Source organism: Centroberyx gerrardi, chromosome 6 (assembly GCF_048128805.1).
Source record: "Centroberyx gerrardi isolate f3 chromosome 6, fCenGer3.hap1.cur.20231027, whole genome shotgun sequence".
NCBI classification, from domain to species: domain Eukaryota; kingdom Metazoa; phylum Chordata; class Actinopteri; order Beryciformes; family Berycidae; genus Centroberyx; species Centroberyx gerrardi.
Window position 1 is genome coordinate 17,841,022 of NC_136002.1, and position 22,068 is coordinate 17,863,089.

The 22,068-nt window shown below is 44.3% G+C and overlaps 1 protein-coding gene across 1 annotated transcript; it reads left to right on the forward strand.

Annotated features, from left to right (window-relative positions):
• The first annotated feature begins 350 nt into the window (after positions 1-350).
• Positions 351-20,704, forward strand: cluha (CLUH binding protein of NUMT mRNA a). The gene is made up of 27 exons (XM_078284105.1): positions 351-678; positions 6,864-7,057; positions 7,380-7,551; positions 8,298-8,441; positions 8,677-8,804; positions 9,395-9,549; positions 10,235-10,360; positions 10,884-11,031; positions 11,125-11,217; positions 12,053-12,487; positions 12,708-12,967; positions 13,068-13,528; positions 14,216-14,317; positions 14,678-14,778; positions 14,973-15,125; positions 15,483-15,545; positions 15,645-15,889; positions 16,146-16,230; positions 16,336-16,489; positions 16,720-16,859; positions 16,977-17,057; positions 17,163-17,288; positions 17,465-17,586; positions 17,674-17,767; positions 17,868-18,002; positions 18,103-18,176; positions 18,752-20,704. The coding sequence occupies exons 1-27, from the start codon at positions 546-548 to the stop codon at positions 18,876-18,878; spliced, it is 4,251 nt and encodes a 1,416-aa protein (XP_078140231.1). The 5' UTR covers positions 351-545; the 3' UTR covers positions 18,879-20,704.
• Positions 20,705-22,068: the final 1,364 nt, after the last annotated feature.

Sequence of the window (22,068 nt, forward strand, 5' to 3'; positions counted from 1 at the left end):
CTGTGGCACCTGAATGTCCCCAAAGGGATTAATAACGTGCTATTTTATCTTATCTTAATCTTATCTTACATAAATCAATTTATACCATACAACATCATATACATAATGTACTAATAATAATGTATACATGGCTGGGGGGCGACAGAGCCACCCTACCCTCCATTTCTCCCTAGTAATAGTCCTACTGAGGAGGTACCTGCCCTGTCCCAACGTAAAGCTTACATATAATACCAGTGGCACCGAGCGCACGTTGTAAAAAGAGATTTGGCATATTGCGCTTTCCGTAGAGAGACGTTTAGGGGGTGGGAAGGGAAAGCAAAGGCAAAGAGGTCAAGAGGAGGGAGGAGAAACCACGTGTGACTACCATGTACAGCACTGTCCTTCCTCAGTAGACTTGTTTTTGTAAGCTCGTACCCTCTGCATGTAGCTAGCTAGCCCGTTAGCTGGAGAAGCCGCTTTTCTCAGAGTCACGTCGGAGTCGCAATTTCGAGCAACGGATCTCTGTTGCCTCCTTCCCTCGCTAGCTGCCACACTGACCGCCGACCATGGTGAGCAAGACAGATGACATCCCGGCGTCAGTGCCTAACTGTAACCCAGTTGATCTTGCAGATGAAGGGGATGGAGCCCAGGACAGTAAAGAAACCACCAAGACGTCGTTGAAGGATTCCTGCGCTTGCGGTGAGCTCTGCCTCTGTGATACGTGGCCAGCAACAAACTGGCCGCTTCATATCAGGAGTGATTGTGCTTGATGATACACTTCATCCACATAGCCAGCATCGTTCTGCGACAAGTTATCAGTCACACTGTGGTTTGTCGTGTGTGCTTTGTGACATTGTGTCTCAGCAATAGAATCAGCATTGAGTTTACTGTAAAGTTAGTGACATTTCGCACCCTGCTTGGGAGTTTGTAAGCCCTCAGACCCTAGGTGGTATGGGGTTTGCAATATTTCAGCCCCCCTCCCCTCTTGGTAGCCTCTTCAAAGGTTCCACCTTGCACCTATCAGCATCTGCTAATAGCCGACTGATGTGAACTAAAACTGAGATGATAACACATGGCATGACGCATTTCAACAACCTTCACACAGTCTATCTGGACATCCATGGATTGTACTCATTAGTAGCTGGATTTGTCTAATCTGACAGTACGTACTGACACTGCAAGCAACTCAAGCTAACCTAAACAAGCTAGCTGTCAAGCTAACATTAGCTTCCACTCATACTGACGCGTGACTGACTCTAGTGGCTAACGCCGGCTAGTTAGCAAGAAGCCGCTCTTGTGTTGGTTTGTCGTTTCATACCGACTGACTGGTCTAGACATTAAAAACGGAGATTTGACATATTACTGTTCCTGTTCGTGGCACATTGCTTCCACTACGTGTAAAGCCCTGTATTGACGCACATGTTCGGTAAACGACATGTAGAGGAATGAACTGAAGGTCACCTTCAGTGGAGCTGCACACTGCTAGCCTGAACAGAGGGGGTTCACGGACTCAGTTTGGTTTGCTGTATGGGATATAAGTCCTTCAGACTATGTCAAGGGTCTGTTGCTTAATTGTAGTGTTATTAAATATGCAAGTAACTCTTGTCAACGTTGCTAAGTCAGTAATGTGGCCGGCGGTCGGCATTACACATTTCCCTGCCCCCCTCCCCTTCAGAGAGGATTAGGTTGAGTGTTCCTCGACCGGGAAGCGGAAGCGGGTTGTAGTAGAAAAGTCATGGTGCATGCACGGTGAGAGAAGGTTATACTTGATAAATTAAGAGCCTGGCAAGCTGGTAAGTATCCATTTGGCAAAAGTTGCGTTAATGTCTCGCAGTGAAGGATTACTAGTATATGTGATTAAACGGGCACATGGTGATCTCGGCCGGCCAGGGAGATTGTCAGCCAGTGAAGTTAATGTTGTACAACTTCAGCCTCAAAAAGCAACTGCGTTTTCTGTCACATGTGGGACCTTGAATCGTCACACAAACCTTGCCTTGGGTTTGGGTGCGACAGCCTCATGTCACAGAAAAACAGATGCGGAGTATCTTACTCATTCAGCTCTCATGAATTGAGCATTTGTGGTACTTTGTGGATCTTTTGTGCTGTTGCATTTATATTGACTGTTGTCAGAGGATTGACCCTCCTAAACCATAAAGAAAGCAGTGGATATTCCATTTGTTATTTTGTCATCTGAAAGCAAATGGACTGTCACTTTTTAGGTATGTCTTTCAATTCTAAGAGACTCTGAGAGACTTGTGATGAGTGTCTTAAGTTGGTCCAGTACCAAGGCCAGACTGTCAGCGAGGTGTTGTGACCTGGTTGTGACAGGCAGCACATGGTAGAGCAGACAGCTTGAGGTGAGGGGTGCTGCTAGTGGTTTTAAGGTGCTTAAGGCTTCGGTGGGGTGAAGGGTGACCTAGTTAATCCCAGGAATCATTGACACTCTGGCTCTACCTCTCTTGGCTGGCTCCTCTGGTTAGATGTTTTCCTGATCAGTCTAGACTCAAGGTTACATGATTCCCTGTCTATAGGTCATGGCAAACATCTGGATGATGTTTTCCCTGTGCATGTTTATAAAATGTATGTCCTAGCTTGGGTGCAAGTTTCAACATTTCTGAAAATAGTGTAGCCTTTTCTTATGCATTGCAACTTTGTTTAGATAGCACCGCATTTCCCTCATTCCATTCATTTGTTTATTTTTTAATTGAAGTTTGACATTCTTGTCATTCATTGTTGGCAATGGTTTAGTAATACATTTAGAATGCAAACCTCAAGCAAACCTTAGAGTCAGTGGCTGTGGTTATGAAATCCTAATGCAGATGCATGACTCTGCAGTCAGGTTCTGTCTGCTCTTTTGTCTGTCCAACAGGAGGATGCCACCTTGTGGTGCAACAAATCTGATTCCAAAAGGACCTTGTGTGTTGTTTTCTCAGGGTTGTCTCAGGCTGTGTAATGTTGCCATGGCAGCAGCCATGGTCCCTAGTCCTCATGTCAAGGTCCATAGAGAGGATAGATGGCTGGCCACTGAATTAATTAATCTGTTGTCAAAGCGAGAAGTTGGCTGGAGCTGGAGCTGTTAGGCCAAAGCTTGCTGAAGAGCTAAAACAGCTTAGAAATATCACAGTAGCCGAAATAAGATGGCCAGCTCCCTGGATTAGCTCTCTGAGTTGGCAGTTTGATTCAGACAAAGGTTTAGAGGGAAGGATAACGGTTCAGTAACAGTGGAAACCTTGCTTGCAGTATTGTTTCATTGTGTTTCTTTTTGCTATTCTTGTTCTGTCTTCCTATGGTTGGAATTCCAGTTTGTCTGATTGCTCCCTCCTTGACCCTGCTGTACGGTTCCTCCCTGCAGTGCGAGGTAACACTGCAACCTCAGGAGACCCAAGTTAGCAGTGCAAATACAATGACTGTAAAATACATAGTAAATATTCTGCTCCATCAACTCAAATATTTTAAAATAACAAGCTTCCAGTTCCCATAGGCCCTCTGTTTAAGGTGTCTTTGGTTGTATAATTTAGCTTTTTTCTGGACTGTATAGAACAATTATTGGTAATGAGCCCAAAGTGAGTCTAAGGACAAGGGCTGTGGACATACACGATTAATTTTGCCTCCATTTTACAACAAGTAAGCACCACAAATTATACAGATACAGAATGACTTGTGACATTTGTTTTTAACAGATTTTCTGCATTAAGAATGAATGTAATTTAACACCTTGGGTTGAAACTTAATTGGCAGTTGAGAACCACTGATGTAAAGTTGGCCTATGGTTTAGGTCCCAAGTCAAGCTGGATAATTTGGTTTAACTAGGATTTGAAATTTTATACGATGAGCAGAGATAAGGAGGATGGAGAATAGAATGAGGAAATAGCTTTTATATCTAAACAGAAGTTTTAAGCGTCATTTGATTCTTGCGTTTCCTTTTACGGTGTAAGGTCATAAGATAAAACAAAGATGATCTTCTTTTTTCATTTTGACTCATTCAAATAATATTTGAGTGAAATTACCATATTTAATTTTGGCATGAATGGTTTCTTTCATCACCCATAGATTTAAATCATTGAAACATGGTAGAGTTAAAGTCACAATTAATTGAAAAATATTTTTTAACCTTGTTAGCCAATTTTCCATGCCATAATATACACCTATTTAACAATAATTGGCAAAAAATGTAGATAATCTTTATTTTATTGTATTTTTACATCACAGTCCCATTACATTACATCTTTAATGGTTACATCATGCTGCACCAGGAGGCATACATAATATCCCAACCAATAAAACCATCACAGTTTTTTGGACAATCCGCCCTCAGCCCCTCCCATCAAATAAAATTGCCTTTCTCTCCCTAAGTGATATCCCACTGGTTTACACTTTTGAATGATCCCTTGCTGTGTTATGTCCCGTCCCAACATCCTGTGTCAACAGAAAAATACCTCAAATTAAGGAAGCAAGATGCTCTCAAAATGCTGTATCATTGTGACTTTAAATCCATGCAGATGAATGAAGGTGCATCACTCTTTAGACTTCCTTCCTCCTAAAACAATGACAGAGGTGAGACCTGGCCTGTCTATTGTTAACACTGCGGCAGACTGTGGCCCCAGGGTTTCCTTCACCCATTACCCCCACTTCCTTTGGACTTTCTTCCATTACTGAAGGGCCACATGGGTCAGTTTTGCAATTCTTAGGCTGCTGGATTGCCTCATCTATCACAATGCTGCTGGCACTTTGTACTCTCAACCTTCTCTGTGTGCTGAATGGTTGTAGCAACTGGCCACTATGTCACCCTCCCCATGTCATATCCCCTCACCAAACACCTTCTTAGCATTTTGTTCTTAATGATTGAACCTAAATTTGTTCAAAGAAGGAGCTACCAAGGTGTGTTTACACAGAGCAGGAGCCCCCCAAAAGATCCATACGCTTGGCCTGTTGTGTGTTGGCCTGTCCTCAAGGCCAATTACTGGAATGTTCGGGACGGGAGTGTAGGTAACTGGGAAGCTGCTGGGCTTGTCACTGTCAAACCTTGCGTGCCTCTGGAAGATGATGGCTACTAGCAAAGTGAAGGGTGCATCCACACGCACTCCTCTAGTCCCTAAACACTTTCAGTCAGTCCTCAGGTCCAGTTCACCTTCTCAACCACCTTTTCGATCTCAGAGAAAGATGGCGGGTCCAGCAGCTCAGATCGGAAAGGCTAGAAAAGGTGGCAGCATTTCTTCTCATTCTGAAAAGAAGGAACTCTACACTTGGAACACTTGACACCAAGCAAGCCCTCGCTCTCTCTTGTCTAGTATCGTTATTAACTCGTGTGTCCGCTCCAAGGCTGTTGTGTTTGGTATTCAGAGCGTGGCTGCTCGCTCTCTTCTGTTGTGCGCCCACCCCCTGCTTCCTCCCCCGCTCCACCCAACATTGTGGTCCAGTTATTAAGCCCCACCCCCACCTCCAGCCCCTTCCCCTCAGTAACCCTGACACTGTTACCCTTGACAGTGATCAAGGACACACTGGCTGGCAGCAGTTGTCTCCCAGTGAGAGGAAACAGTTGTCCCCCACCCACATACTAGGCCCTCCTCATCTGAGTTAAAGTACCTGCCTGGCTGGCAACAAGCCCAATTCTTATTCATGTCACTAACTTCTCCTTCTTAACTGTTAATTACTCTAGCAAAGGGGGAAAATAAAATGTTTGCAGAATTTGTTTGATAGTTTTTGCGTTTCCCTTTAGTTCATTGGATTGGGTTTTCACTTTGTGCTAATTTTACAAAGATGAGTCATTCTCATTATTAGGTGAAATGGTCCATAATTGACACTTGAGAACCCAGATGGGCTTAGATCTGCAGCAGTTGACCTAATTGGACGGATGAACTTGACTGTAGTTGCATGCAGTAATAGGAGGGATTGACCCTTCAAGGAGGAATGATGGCTATGAAGTGGTTACTTGCAGACTTAAATTATCGCTGGTGATGTGGCATTGGCCAGTATCAGCCATGCAGGCAGCCAATGATATGAGAGAAAGGGAGGCCCCTCAGATCCCCCTTGTGAATGTTGAAATCTTGTGTATTCAATCCCCCAGGGCCTCCAGGCTAAACTCCCCAGCAGTATTGCAACATGGTTGGATTTAGCAGGTCGTTTTTGGAAATTGGAAACTAAAGGTACTTTTAGATTAGCTGGAATGCTAGGTTACGTATTGCAAGAATCAGGATTAAATCATTGGTGATCTGTGTGCTCTGGCTTGAAATTGGTGTAAAAGGCAATAGAGTTGATTTATTGATGAAGGTGATCATGCCTTTTCTGTCGCTATATCCTTTTTTTTTAAAAGTCTAATCAACCTTTTACTGTGTCTTGTGCTGTGTTTGTGTTTGAACTTGAGAGAACAACACCATGGCACCAGCATAGCTGCTCTTTGTAGGCTCTGTTCTGCCATTCATTAATATTTCATGAGGTTGTTGGTAAGGTCATCGAGCTTCTGGGTGTATGTGTTTTGTGTATGACCTGGCTGCATCTCTGCTCTTTCATGTGGGAGTAATATTGTCAGGATGCCTTGCCTTCCATGGCCGTCTGTCTGAGGTTGATGTTCCAATCCAAGTTGATCCCATTGTTCTTGTGTAATGGCAGTTTCAGAGTTGCCAGTTGTGACCTCTGCCAGAGAGGAGTGACATGTGTTGTGGAGCTACAGTATCTAACTGAGCAGAGCTTCTTCTCCACTACACTTCTGTCAGTCAAGAGGATTTTAGGTCGCATCGCTACACCTTGTATTGTGTCTTCAGTTTGTAACAAGTTGTTTGAATAGCCTAGTTTCTTTTAAACTGTTGCTTTTTTATCAGTTTGATTTGAATAGTTTTAACTCGAACATGCAAAGTTAATTGATGACTTCTTTGTTTCTCCAATCACAGGGCACGGTGCAGATACAGCAATGATGAATGGCGGCGGGGCGCATGATCACACGGAGGAGGTGGAATCCAAGCAGGACGGGAGTGGTGAGGCGGACGGAGGGGAGGAGTCTAATGAGCAGGAAGTGATAGTGATCCAGGACACAGGCTTCACTGTTAAGATCCAGGCTCCTGGGACAGAGCCGTTTGACCTCCAGGTACGGACTCTCTCTGCGCAGCAGGCAGCGCATTATGCTGCAGCGCAGGCAGTCTGTCATTGCTGAAATGCAAAGCTTAGTTGTTAAAAACAAACAAAAAACACAGTTAGTCAAACTCCTTCCACCCATTATCAATGTTGCCCTCACATTCACCTGTGGTAGTCCCTTCACTGCTGGAAAATAACCCCCACTGCAATGTTTTTCTCTCAAACAAGAAAATATAGAGCAATTCTAGTACTGAAACCGAAGCAGTCGGTTGTTTTGCATGCTTGCTGCTAGTTCTCAAGCTGTGCTTATCTACCTCCCCCCTCTCCTCCATCAGGTGTCTCCGCAGGAGATGGTGCAGGAGATCCATCAGGTGTTGATGGACCGTGAGGACACCTGCCACCGCACCTGCTTCTCCCTGCAGCTGGATGGCAACGTGCTGGACAACTTCGCTGAGCTCAAGTCCATTGAGGGTCTGCAGGAGGGCTCGCTGCTCAAAGTAGTGGAAGGTCAGATTAAGAAACTTTTATTCACACAGGAATTTGTCTTGTGATTGGTGTGGAGACACCAACTGTTTTCATTGTAACGGTATTATGGATGCTCATGATACAAAGAGTAAAGTGAAAGCAATATGGTGGAGCCAGATTACCAGATGGCAAGGTGAAGCTATTATCATTTTGCTTACATTGTTTGTACATACTTGCATTGTCTTTAGCCAGGCATATAAAATATTCTAGCTGGTTGAGAGGCTGGTTGTGGACATTTTAGCAGATGATGGCCACATTTTTGTCAACCTAGATTAATATAGTGATATACACAGTCATTTTCCTCATACAGACTGCATGAGTTACCAAAAATTCAGACCTTTGGAGTTTAATTTCCATCATTATTTGTTGGGCAGCCTTTATCAGTCAGTAGTGTTGTAATGAAGATCAACATGTAGTAAAATATTAAAAGACTATTTCTGGAGTATATACCAAATTTTTTCCTCTTCTGCCTGGCAATATTTTGCTGGATGAGATTTACTGCTATGTTGTTGCTAGAAAACATTAAATTGAAGTGAGACATAATTCATTACAAAATGAGATGTTTCCTAGCTTTATCTATTACGTCCGTCATAACACACATCCACAAAGTTTGTATCAAGCTCCCTCGCCCATTTATACCCTTTCTCAGTCAAGATCAGCACGGTCAGATATGTAAATATGTGAATAATTGGTGTCTTTTTTTTTTTTTTTTTTGGTCTTTGCTCCAGAGCCGTACACGGTGCGTGAAGCCCGCATCCACGTGCGCCACATCAGAGACCTGCTGAAAAGCCTGGACCCCTCAGACGCCTACAATGGAGTGGACTGCAACTCCCTCTCTTTCCTTAGCATCTTCACTGATGGAGACCTCGGAGGTGTGTGTGTGTGTGTGTGTGTGTGTGTGTGTCCCTGTCTCTAACAACCTCCTGTGTGGTTGACTGTTTATTAGCGAGCAAGGGTAAATATAAAGCCCATTTCCCGCACAGCTATGTTCAACCATCTGGAGCATCATGCATTTTAATATATTATGCATGTACGTTTGTGTGTCCCGAGTAGCGATAAGCAGGTGGGCTGCATCCATTGACCTTGCTCCTTGGCATGTGTTTGCAGATAGTGGTAAGCGAAAGAAAAAGGGCAACGAGCTGGAGCAGATTGACTGCACCCCCCCAGAGCACATCCTTCCTGGCAGCAAAGAGCGCCCCCTGGTGCCCCTCCAGCCACAGAACAAGGACTGGAAGGTAAGGAGGAGGCTTGGCTTGACATCTGTGACTAAAGGCTACAGTAGATTTCTTATTTGAGTGCGCTAGGTAGGTCTGCGAGTTTGGTCCAATCGGTCTCCATGATATTATGAGTCTACTCAGTGTACTGGTATTCTTATAAATGTAAAAATATATAAAAATAACACATTCCATTTGATCTTGAAAAATCACCCCAAGGAATAATGAAAAATGGAATGCATCTTGGGTTGCTAAATATAATATTAGCTATAACTACAGCCAAAATAAACTGTGATATGGCCCCACAAAACAAGGTTTTGGATGGATGACTTTCGGACATTTTGAATTTTATTATTTACTTACCCCACAACTTGTCATGTTTAGGGTGGGGGAGTCTACATTTTGCCCTAAATTTAGCCTGAAAGTGACATGATGTCATGGAAACCAAAGGCCATTGTTGGCCACTAGTTGGTGATTAATGCTAACAACACTAACAAGCCATTTATTGGGAAAGTCAGTAGTCGGTGAAGAAAAATAACCAACTGCAATTTAAAATGTCAGGGTATCCCTTGAAGATTTTCCTTCGCCTAATGCTTTTAACCTTCTAACAGCCCATGCAGTGCCTGAAGGTCCTGACCATGAGTGGCTGGAACCCCCCGCCAGGGAACAGGAAGATGCACGGCGACCTCATGTACCTGTACATGGTGACCGTGGAGGAGCGTCATGTCAGCGTCACTGCCTCCACCCGCGGCTTCTACCTCAACCAGTCAGTCAACCTTTCAACCCCATATCTCCATGCAACTCCATATTCACATTGTTTGGCAGTCCTGTTAAATATACTGTACATCCATAGAGATACAAGCCTCATCAGGCGCAGTGGTCTATTAAGAGTTTCATGCCCCTTAATTTTGGATTTGCTTTTGATGCCAGCAAGGGCTTGGTAGGTTTTGTAATCTGTGCTGTGCCCGTAGTTTACCCTTAGACAAATGAATGAGATCTAAATGGATTAGATGATAAAGCGCAATCAGGAAATATCCGGTGGCATTTGGTGCTGGGTTACCTTACTAAGGTTGCATAGGCTTGATCACGGCCTTTATGTTATTCTGATAACAGGGTTTTAGTACATTGTAGATTCTAGACCGGCATCCATGAAAGCTTGGCACACCAAGCTACCTCACTACAGAAAGAGTACTTCCCCTTCTCCTTTCAGGCTTGCTCAGTTTTTCTTAGTTGTTTTACCATCATCTACAGTAATAAGAACCCGACCTCTACTAGTTGGCATTCATGGCAGTGAATTGTAGCCTACTGATAAGTTCGCTACCCTCAGCCTGCTGTCTTGCATTTATATAGTTCTTCCTTTGTCATTGACAAATTCAGTGACTTAAGTTATTTTTCAAAGAGTTTTAAAGCTATAATAATTATAATGTTGATGGTGCGTGTGTGTATTCCAGATCGACTACCTACACTTTCAACCCCAAGCCAGCCAATCCCAGCTTCCTGAGCCATTCTCTGGTGGAGCTGCTGAGCCAGATCAGCCCTGCCTTCAAGAAGAACTTCACTGCCCTGCAGAAGAAAAGGCAAGAGCCTCTCTATGACTTTAATTCCCCTGAATCTATTTTCTCCTGTCAGGGGCTTACATTCTTTGACACTGAAGGATTTGATTGCATTTGAGCAAGTCAGAACGGCACAGTCTCTTTCCGTCTTCTGTGGTAGGATGAAAAGTAATCTTTTCTAGAAGTAGCTCACATTGCCTTTTCCCTACTGAATCATATCCCTCTCCTCCACTCACTCTAAATCGCACTCAAAAAATCCATTGTGTTTCTCTCCTTAGCTCTTATTGCATTTGTCTTTCTAGTACTTCTCTCTTACATCATCCTTCTAAGTGTATGGTCTAATATGGTCAGGACTCTATGGCTCTGACCCTTGCACTTATTACTGTTCGCTGCTTGTAATTTTTGGTTATCTAGGAATTCGGTGTAAGTTGTTCTGGATAAGACCATCAGCTAACTGCCTAAAATGTAAGAAGAGCGATGTTTACAGTTGAAGCAGGAACCAAGCAAGTGATCCCATCTTTTCTCTCTTGCGGTGGATTCGCTACAGGGTCCAGAGACATCCATTTGAGAGGATAGCCACGCCTTTCCAGGTGTACAGCTGGACAGCCCCGCAGGTGGACCACGCCATGGACTGTGTTCGAGCCGAGGACGCCTACACCTCTCGCCTGGGTTACGAGGAGCATATACCTGGACAGGTGGGCACGGCTGAACACAGCAACACAATAGGCAAAAAATGTATCATGGGAAAAAGTACTAAATAAGTAGTATTTGTGCTGCTGCCTCTCCAGACCAGAGATTGGAACGAGGAGCTCCAGACCACCAGGGAGCTCGCCCGCAAGAACCTGCCTGAACGCCTGCTGAGGGAGAGAGCCATATTCAAGGTACAGGTTCACAAGCGTTTTCATCAAGATACCATAACTTTTTGCATTTTACCCAGCCGGTTATTTTTAACTTTGCCAAACAACTGTCACAGTGTGGGGGAAAGGTTTCTGTCAAGGTGATTATGTTAACCTGCATGTTAGCATTGTAAGCACTCCTCACTGTCACCAATGGGTACTGCTAGGCTAGCTCATTAGCTTGCAGCTAGTGGTAGACATTGGTTTGAATGAGAAATGCTAACAAACTGTGTCTAGGAGTAGCTTAAAGATAAATCTAGCTTTCCCCATACTGTGACAGGGGCTTTTTGAAGAAACATAAGACTAAAATTCAGATTCCCAAGGTATGCCTTCAACGTGGAAATGCACTACACAGACTGCCCAAGATGGGAGTTCATGTATGTGGGTCAATGGGGTGATGTGCCCCTCCAGATGGCAGGAGCAGACTAGAACCTACTCTATTCAACAGTGCTCTGAGTCTATGCTACAAAGCATAGTGTAAATAATTGATTTGCTAACATTTTCAAAGAGTATATTTTGCTTTGCTAGCCCTAAAATTCTGTTCAGAAATGTCAAATAACTCTGATCTGTGTGCCCTGTGCAGAGCTTACCAATAACTGATGGCAACTCTACTTGTTAAATCACCTCTTTGGCACTCAAAATTTCAACAATGGAGACCAGCTGATGCTGAGCAGCCCAAACTGCTGACTCATTCTGCTAATGGCCAATGTGATGTGTCGATGTGTAGCCTTTTATATTCCATCTACATCTGGCTCCAAAGCTCTCATACCCATAAACTTGTCTTGTTTTCTCTCTCGCACCTCCCTCTTTCCTCTTGTAGGTCCACAGTGACTTTGCGGCAGCTGCGACCCGCGGGGCCATGGCAGTGATTGATGGCAACGTGATGGCCATCAACCCGGGTGAGGAAACACGCATGCAGATGTTCATCTGGAACAACATCTTCTTCAGCTTGGGCTTCGATGTACGTGACCACTACCGCGAGCTGGGCGGGGACGCCGCTGCCCACGCGGCGCCCACCAATGATCTGAATGGTGTGCGAGCTTATGGTGCAGTGGATGTGGAGGGCCTGTACACCCTGGGGACAGTGGTGGTGGACTACAGAGGCTACCGCGTCACTGCCCAGTCCATCATCCCAGGCATCCTGGAGCGCGAGCAGGAGCAGAGTGTCATCTACGGCTCCATTGACTTTGGGAAGACGGTCGTGTCCCACAGCAAGTACCTGGAGCTGCTGGAGAAGACCAGCAGGCCACTCAAGGTCAGTAACGGGACAATTATCTCTGCACTAGCAATCATTTGCCTTATTCCAAATAACTCTAACTGTATTCATTTAGCTGTGACTGACGGTGATAAATTTAGCTTGTGGGCCTATCTTAGCGATCATATTGAGATTGACAAACACCAACGCAGAACAATATTCAAAGCCACAGAGCCAGTGTCTCTCAAAATAACATGGCCGTATACTGGACAAATCTTAGGTCCAGAGGCACGGTGTGCTAAATGAGAAGAACGAGGCAGTGGAGCTGTGCTCCTCGGTGGAGTGCAAGGGCATCATTGGAAACGATGGACGGCACTATATTCTGGACCTTCTTCGTACCTTCCCTCCTGATCTCAACTTCCTGCCCGTGGAGGGAGAGGAGCTGCCCCCAGAGAGCCAGCGCCAAGGCTTCCCCCGCCAGCACCGCCACCGCCTGGCTTGTCTTCGCCAAGAGCTCATTGAGGCCTTTGTCGAGCACAGGTATGCGTGCATCATATCGGCTTCAGCATGAGCTTAATGTGTTGTTTATTAAATCATGCCTGGATGGAGTGTCTTAACTGTCGATTCAATCCCACTCCAGATATCTTCTCTTCATGAAGATGGCAGCGTTACAGCTCATGCAACAGAAAGCAAACAAGGACACTAACAAGACACCCTCCTCTGAAGCACCCGCTCTGCCCAACACAGAAACCTCTGAAAGCTCCTCAGAAACATCCACAGAGACGCTGACAGAGAGCAGTGCTGACGCCACTCAGACGCAGAAAACCTCTTCAGACGCTCCTAAGCCACCTGCCACAGAGGTTTCCACAGACGGGGCAGACCAGACAGACGACAGCACCTCTGCTGACTCACCGGCAACGACTGCCAACGCAGAAGACTCCTCCAAGCCTGCCACCAACGGGCCGTTGGAGCCCACAGCCACCCAGAATGGGGAATGCAAGAGCCCACTGGAGGGTAAGGAGCCTGAGGAAAGTATCCCGGGGTTAGCCCAGGCCAAAGAGCTGGCGGAGTCCTTAGTTGCCGAAGATGGATCTGGTATTGGTACGTCCAAAAATACTCCCCGTGAAAATGAAGCAAGGCCAGGACAAAACGGGGAGAGCTACCTTGGTGGATAAGTGCATAGAGAAAAGTAGTATTGATTTTCAGTAAAAATGGGCTTCCTTGAGAATAGCTTGTGTCTGACTGGGAGGTGTGTACATGATGGAGAAGAATTACCTTCTCCAAAGTGTGTGTGTATGTGTGTGTCTCTATTGGCATTAGAGCATCAAGTACTGCAGTCATAGTGGCTTTTCTCCACCTGGCTAGCTGTCCCTGCCCAGTCCTCAGCCTGCAGCGGGGAAGAGCATGAGCCCCCTATCACCCCATCGCTCCCTTTTCCTTCCTATTCTAATGTTATTGCTGTGGGATATGACCCAATAAACCCAATAATCGGTTGCTGTGTCCATTAATCCAAATGTGTTTTGGGATGGAAAAATAATCTGATATTCAATTATTTGTATGCTCCTTAATTGATCCTAAGTCATCGTAATCTGCTTGTCTGTTAAACAGACTGACCTAATAAGTGTTTGTCATGATTTGTGATCAACAGCATTGAAATGGTGGTGGGTTTTCTGCTAAATCATCCATTTCAGACATGTTTTGATGTTTCTTCAAGCAATTGTTGTCGGGTCACCATTCAATTTCCTCTTTTTGCCCCTTTCTCCTGCATCTGGTCTCGTTCACAAATAGACCCCAAAAGCCGTGAGGTGGTTCTCAATGCCTGCAAGGCAGTAGGCTCAATCAGCAACACCTCATTCGACATTCGCTTCAACCCTGACATCTTCTCCCCTGGTAAGTATAAAAAGGATGGGAATTGCTATATAGATTATGACTAAGTTTGAAAAGGTTTCTAGCTTTGCAACAAGGATCAGGTCAAGCAATTTGCCATTATGACAATAATCATTGGTATTTGTAGCACAGAAACTGGCATTGTGGAAGCCTTCAAGGTTGAAAAATATTGTGATTCTTATGTTTCTCAGACATGAACCCTTATTTGGTGCCAACTGCTGCAGCACTCCCTTACACCACCAGTATCATTCCTATTATGCATAATTTGTGTAGTTGGAGTGATAGGAGAGGACAAATAATGACACAAGGTCTCAGATGAATGCGAGCACAAAGGTGACAGTGTGTGCTATGTTGCTCTATCAGGAGTGCGTTTCCCAGAGGACAGCGCAGACGATGTCCAGAAACAGAAGCAGCTACTTAAAGATGCCGCTTCCTTCCTGGTGTCCTGCCAGATCCCCTCACTGGTCAGTGACACAGCTGCTCCCACTCACATCCAGTACTAGCTGTCATGCATTTCAGTTGTGTGTGTGTGTGTGTGTCTTTTGACTATTTTAAAGTTGTGATGGATTGTTTTCATGATGTTATATATGATATAGTAGATGAATTTGCTGGTTGGTCCTTGTGTAAAGCCGTGTGTGTGTGTGTGTTATCTGTCTAGGTGAAAGACTGCCTGGATCACAGCGCCCTGCCCATGGATGGATCTACACTGACAGAGGCCTTGCACCAGCGGGGCATCAATGTCCGCTATTTGGGCACTGTTATGGAGTTTGTGGACAAGACGCCCGCCAAGGCCCAGCTGGAGCATTTCTATGTGAGCCTGAACCCCGACTCTGACCATCACATGTCTAAAACACAAGAGAATAACAATGAAATGCAAAGATAGTTTTATCTTTCAACATTAAGTTGTGATATTGAGGAACACCTCCTGTTTAGTCCAATTTGTCAGATCAAACCATATTGGAAATTATAAAAATGAAAATAAACAAAACAAAAATGTTAAAAGATGTGCATTATCTCTCTAAAACTTAATGTCCTAGCTATTAGCTATAGCCAAAGCTACAAGGGTGAAAAGACTATTTGGTTGCACACAAATAGAGTAATTTACCATCCTGAATTTCTGCAGATGTGTTTTGTCTTCATTCTAACATTTTCTTTTTCTGTACTTTAGAGAATAGGAATCAGTGAGCTGATCACAAGATGTGCAAAACATATCTTCAAGACGTACCTCCAGGTTTGTACCATTGGACATGTTTTATCTACCATGGGGAAAAAGACAGGAGCATGAATTTATTTGAACAAATGCATTTCAACAAACTGCCTTCTCTTCCAGGGTGTGGAGCTGTCTGCTCTCTCTGCTGCTGTTAGCCATTTCCTCAACTGCTTCCTGAGCTCCTTCCCTGACGCTGTCGCCCACCTGCCTCCCGATGAGCTGGTGTCGCGCCGCAAGAACCGCAAGCGTCGCAACAGGGTCCCCGGTGGTGGTGACAACACGGCGTGGGCCAGCCTGACGCCCAGCGAGCTGTGGAAGAACATTGCCTCTGAGGCCCAGAGCTACTATCACTTCACCATACAGTGGTGAGGACTGCATCTGTTTAGTGAAATTACATGTCAGCATGTAGAGTGAAAAGTCAACCTGTCTACTGTACAGTTGGTGTTTACATTGACTCACTGTTTGCTTGGCTTAAGTCAACTGTGCTACAACACTGTGTGCTGTGTTTTGCACACATAGAGATAGCTGTAAGTAAATTTTCTTTTGCACATTAGCATTTAAAATTGGTGTGTGACTGTTGGTGACAACAGATATCTTGTCTTGAAATTTCTACTTGTGCAGTGAAAGTGTGGACCAGGTGGTGGAGAGATACGGCCTTCAGAAAACCACTCTGCTCAGAGAAATCTCTGTCAAAACTGGCATCCAGGTAACACCCACTCATTCCACAGTGATCCCTGACTCCACTTTCCCAAATGTCCATCACAATCTTTCCTCCCCTTTTTGACTAATATCTGTTTCCGTCACCCTCTAGATTCTGATAAAGGAGTACAACTTTGACAGCCGCCACAAGCCTGCCTTCACAGAGGAGGACATCCTGAACATTTTCCCTGTGGTGAAGCACGTGAACCCCAAAGCCTCGGACGCCTTCCATTTCTTCCAGAGTGGCCAGGCCAAGGTGCAGCAAGGTGAGACCTGCACGTTTACTTCAAGGATGGGGTCGGACATATCGATGATCATTTACAGAACCGAATAAGTAAACTCTTTTGAATGTGTGTGGAGCTGAAATAAAATGATCAAAGTATTTATGAAGCAAGCTAGCTAGTGCCGTTTCTTCTTTGGTTCTTCTGAGTGGGCTTAATGCTGAGTGTTGTCTCCCTTCCCTCTCTCCCCTACCGTGTCCCGGCCCGGCCTACAGGTTTTCTGAAGGAGGGCTGCGAGCTGATCAACGAGGCCCTCAACCTCTTTAACAACGTTTATGGAGCCATGCATGTGGAGATCTGTGCCTGTCTGCGCCTGCTGGCACGCCTTAATTACATCATGGGAGACCACCCTGAGGTAGGCTTGTTCTCACAACACACACACACACGTACACAAACAAACCTGTCAACTCCGCATATGTCAGAGTCATAGTGATTCTGTGACACTGGATGACAATCATGCATTTGCCCACAGGCTCTCAGCAACCAGCAAAAGGCCGTTCTGATGAGTGAAAGAGTGCTGGGCATCGAGCATCCCAACACCATTCAAGAATATGTAAGTTATCACGCCCACTGTAGGGAGTTTTTAGTTCATGCTGAAGATGTTTAATATGCCTCTAACTGAATATATATTTTCTGGTTGCTTCCATCTATTTCCCAGATGCACTTGGCTCTGTACTGCTTTGCCAACGGCCAGCTGTCCACTGCCCTGAAGCTGCTTTACCGAGCCCGTTACCTCATGCTGCTGGTGTGCGGGGAGGACCACCCAGAGATGGCACTGCTGGATGTGAGTGCAGTCTCTACTAGTAATTTATATAAACTGGTACCTCCTTCAGTGATTCAGTCTCACTGTCATAATACAGTCTGCCAGAACAGTAAGACTCATTTAGGTGCACAGGTGCTCTTTTAATAGAATTAATATTGATGCTTGTTTTCCATCTGGTCCTGGGTCTCCTTCCACAGAGTAACATTGGGCTGGTGCTGCATGGAGTGATGGAGTATGATCTGTCTCTGAGATTCCTAGAGAATGCCTTGGCCATCAACACAAAATACCACGGGCCCCGGTCCCTCAAAGTGGCCCTCAGGTGGGGAGAGATAATCCATGTGCATTTAGTGGTTAAGATACTAGCTTGCTTGTTGATTTACATCACATATCCGCTCTTGTTTTTCAGTCATCACTTGGTTGCAAGGGTTTATGAGAGCAAGGCTGAGTTCCGCTCCGCACTACAGCATGAAAAGGAGGGCTACACCATTTACAAGAACCAGGTCAGCCCCACAAAACTCAACACTGCTGGTAGCTGAGACGTTTTTCTTCTTCCATTGCGATGAAATGACACCTTAAATATCATTTTGTTGCTCTTCTCAGGTGGGTGAGGCCCATGAGAAAACTAAGGAGAGCTCAGAGTACCTGAAGTACCTCACCCAGCAGGCGGTGGCTCTGCAGAGAACCATGAATGAGATCTACAAGAACGGCTCCAATGCTAGCATCATGCCCCTCAAGGTGACCACTTGGAATCAGAGGTCTTATTGTGCTGCCATTTTGATTCAGCCCCAAGGCTTTGCAGTGATGCTATGTTTCTGTTATTCCTCCTGTTTTCCAGTTCACCGCTCCCAGCATGGCCAGCGTCCTGGAACAGCTCAATATCATCAATGGCATCATCTTTATACCTCTCAGGTAACGCGAGAAAAGAGCATTACACTCATAAAATTGCATATTGGTTTTTAGTCCCTGAATTACATGAGCCTGATGATTGATGATGGTATAGTTTCATGTAATATGATCTGCCGACTGTTAAAGGGATACCTGGACATTTTGAATTTGAGCCTGTTACTACTTCATGCATTCTTGCATCAAAAGGGAGAAAAGATTAAGCATTTATTTATCATCAGCTACCCCATAAATTAGCTTAAAGCAATAGTTCACCCCAAAATGAAAAGTCTGTCATTATCTTATCTACTCACCACCATGTAAGTTGAAACTCTATTCATGTGCATTTGACCACCAAACACACGGCAAGTTAGCCCCTGTAGTTCCATCTCAGCCTTCTCCCAAACTATTGAAGTTAATTGCAATCGTTTTACAGCTCCAAAAAAGCATAAAATGGCCATCAAATTTCTCAAACAGCTCGTTCAGCGTTTTGTGGCCAAACAATTGCACTGTGGATTGAAAAGTCCAATATTTACCGCTGAATTGTTTTTCATGCAGAAAGTAGAGCCCAGTATTGATCCCTTTTGCTATCCCTCTTTCAGCCAAAAGGATCTGGAGAACCTGAAGGCAGAGGTCCAGAGGCGGCAGCAGCTGCAGGAGTCGGGGAAGATTGAGGAGCAAACGGAGGACAGCCCACTGGAACTAGAGGACAAAATTCCCATAGATTAATGTCTAAAGCCCTCAACACAGCTACTTTCTGCTAGGGGGGGCGGCCGTGATGCAACAGCCATGTCACTGAGCCTGTGGACCCAAAAACTGAGCAGTCTAAATCCGCATTGAAATAAAGGGGGGAGGGATGGGGCAGGGCAGGCAAGAGAACATCTGTATGAACTGTAGGCAGCGTTAAGGGAGGAAAGAAGGACAAGGAATACAGAGCAGGAATTTCCTACAAGGTAGGAAGGGAGGGAGGAGAGAGTTAAAAAAAACAATATAGAATCAATGTAATGTGCAATCTGAAAATCCCCGGCCCAAGAACGTGGTGAAGAAGCAGAGCAAAAGTCACTCCGGTATCTGCTGCTTACCATATGGTCGCAGTTGCGTGTGAAAGAGTGATTGCAGCCGGGGAGGGAGACCAAGGATGACCATGACATTGTATACCAGAGCCTTATCCACTGCACCATATCCCCCAATACTGCTTCTGCTCAGCCCTCACTCCCCACAGCATTGCCCAGGACCACACTTTGCCCCTCTGCTCCCTAAATAGTCTCCAAGACACCAGGGCATAGCCTTTCACTGTGGCCACCCCCCAGTGGTGCTTCAAATTATAACGCACTCACCCTGTCCTAGAACTCAGGGGTAATTTCTACTGTGCACTAAGACCAGAAAACAGTCGCTAAATTAGAGATTTTTCATGTGGGGCTTCAGAATGTAAATTCCCTTCTCACTGGCTTCTTTGAAATCACTCTCCAGCAATCGCCCGTCACTCTCAAGTGTCCCCGATGGTTAATTAAATCGTTCTATCATTTGTCTTTCTGTCATCCCGGGTGGGTGCCTGCTGTGTCCTATGGCTCCTATTTCTGCAAACAGACACACAGCGACACATTTGTGAGCTTTCAGCCAATCGTTTAGATTGATTTGATTTGCAGCACACTTTTTTTTTTCCCAGTAAATATAATGGATTGTCCTTTTGTAAAAGCGCACACGAGGGTTAAGAAGCCATTTTTGGCCTATTAATCATCAATTAATTTAAGCCATGTCTGTTTTATAGAAAATATATAAAAGTGGAAAAGATGTATAAATCTTTATTGGATTTAGACAGGTACTTGATCAATGTTAATGGAAACGCAGATTTGAAAACGTCCAGCTTAAGCAGTAGATTTATCTATCTATATACTAGCTGTGTTCAATCTTCTATTTTTCCACTTTGAAAGAATATGTGCATGTGTGTTTGTACGTGTGACAGTGTGTGTGTGTCTTTGTGTAGTCTAACAGAAAATCTATTGGCCAGGGGTTTAGGGATGCTACTGTTGCTGCTGCATAGTTTCACTAGAGGTTAGGTGAGCAATGGCTTTCCAAATGTTTTATTTTTCTACACATAGTAAACTTGTTGGATGGCTGATGTTGCTTTTCTTAAAACATTCATGGCCAGCAATGTTGTAAATCTGCTTATGTATGAATTGGCTATGAGATGAACCTCTTCTCACCATTAGACAGGATGCTCAACATTGGCCATAGTGACTGATTTGTCGTCGTCGGGTGAATTTTTTTCCATTGTTGGGTCATGTCATCTACTCGAGTGTAATTGAGACAAAACCAGCCAGGAGCGTCTTTTCCTTGAGCAGTATTTAGTGCACTTTCTAGTGCTGTATGGGTGTGAACACATGCACAGCACCACCAAAAGTGGACAAAGAAGGGCTGCTTCGATGTAATGTACCAAAAAAGACTGATAAAGGTTTGTTTGCGCTTGTATACATGCAATGTGTCCCTCCCAAGGCATTTTGTTTCTTAATTGTTGCCGTGTCTAAATGTATGTGATTAAAGCAATAGAGATGGTGCTGGAACTGATTGTTTTTAGAAGTGCAGTTTTTCACTTGGCACAATGTGTGCAAGATGGACTGCTGTACTGGTTGAATTTCCTCCGAATGAGCAAGCCTTGTGGAAATTAAAAAGGCGAGCTCCTGAAACTGGGCAATGAAGTTACTACAGTGATTTTCTTGATCACGTTCCTGAAACGTAATTTGATACATCAATAGCAGAACGTGGTGTGTAATTTGTGCCTATTATTTATGCTCCAGAATGGAACCAGGGTGGTAAAAGATGAAACCATTACCCTTTTTAAAGGTGAAATATGCCTCTTGATTTTGGTCTTCTGGTTTCTTTGTCATCACTTTTTCATTGTTTCTCTAATGACTTTCTTTTTGAGGTACATTATGTTTATCCCTGCTCCCCAATAATTTGACTTCCTCTTTCCTGAATATCCGTCTAGTCTTGCTCGACTGTCATACCACCAATGCCCATGGGGTGGCACTCAAGCAATTTTCTCCATTTGTGTTTTTTAGGAACCATGACCTAAATGACAGGGGACATTGCTGTGCTGGTGCACACAATTATACACATGCTTCAGTTGACTTTGAGGAATTAAAATGAGAGGGATTTTTTATTTTTTTTTGTCCAGAAAATTGATGTTATAGCCCAAAATTCCAAAGACTGCTACTTGTTGAACATGTCTGGAACTTGTTGAAATCCCAACAGAAATCATTCTGTTGTTTCGGGACTTTGACAGTTTGATATAGAATAAACTCGTTGAGAGTGATCAAACTATTTGTCTGTTGAGATACGTTGCTCTTTTTATCGATCATTGCATCATAATGCTTGTATTTAGTTACAGAGGCACCGATTTTACTCCACTAGAGTTCAGCTGTATATCATTTGTTTTGAATTGTTTAGCTATATACCTCCTGATATCTTTTAAGTGCATGAGAAAGTGATTTAATGCCATTAGATGTTTATTACTGGTTAAGCTTCAGAAGTGAAAGAGTCCAATGAGGTATATGGTTTACTTTAGAAAACTAAGATGAAAGTGTATCCTGTTATCAATTCATTTGCAAATATATCAATGTCATTTGCCCTTTCTTTGCATTGAAAATCATCTGAAACGCACACACAAAGCAAGTATGGACCTTGAATGTTGACTGAAATGTCTGCTAAATACAGATTACAAGGATTACTTATACAATTTTTAGGTTTCGATTTGGTCTCTTATTACAAATCTTGTCCAAAGTGACTGTTCTGTTCCCCTAATACATCTTTGATCAAAGTTGCTAAGAGCTTAAAAGAAATCATATATACACAAAGAGGGGGGCATCCTCTTGGAAGAAGAAATTGTCTTTATTGTGGAAAAATGTGTGTAATATATCCC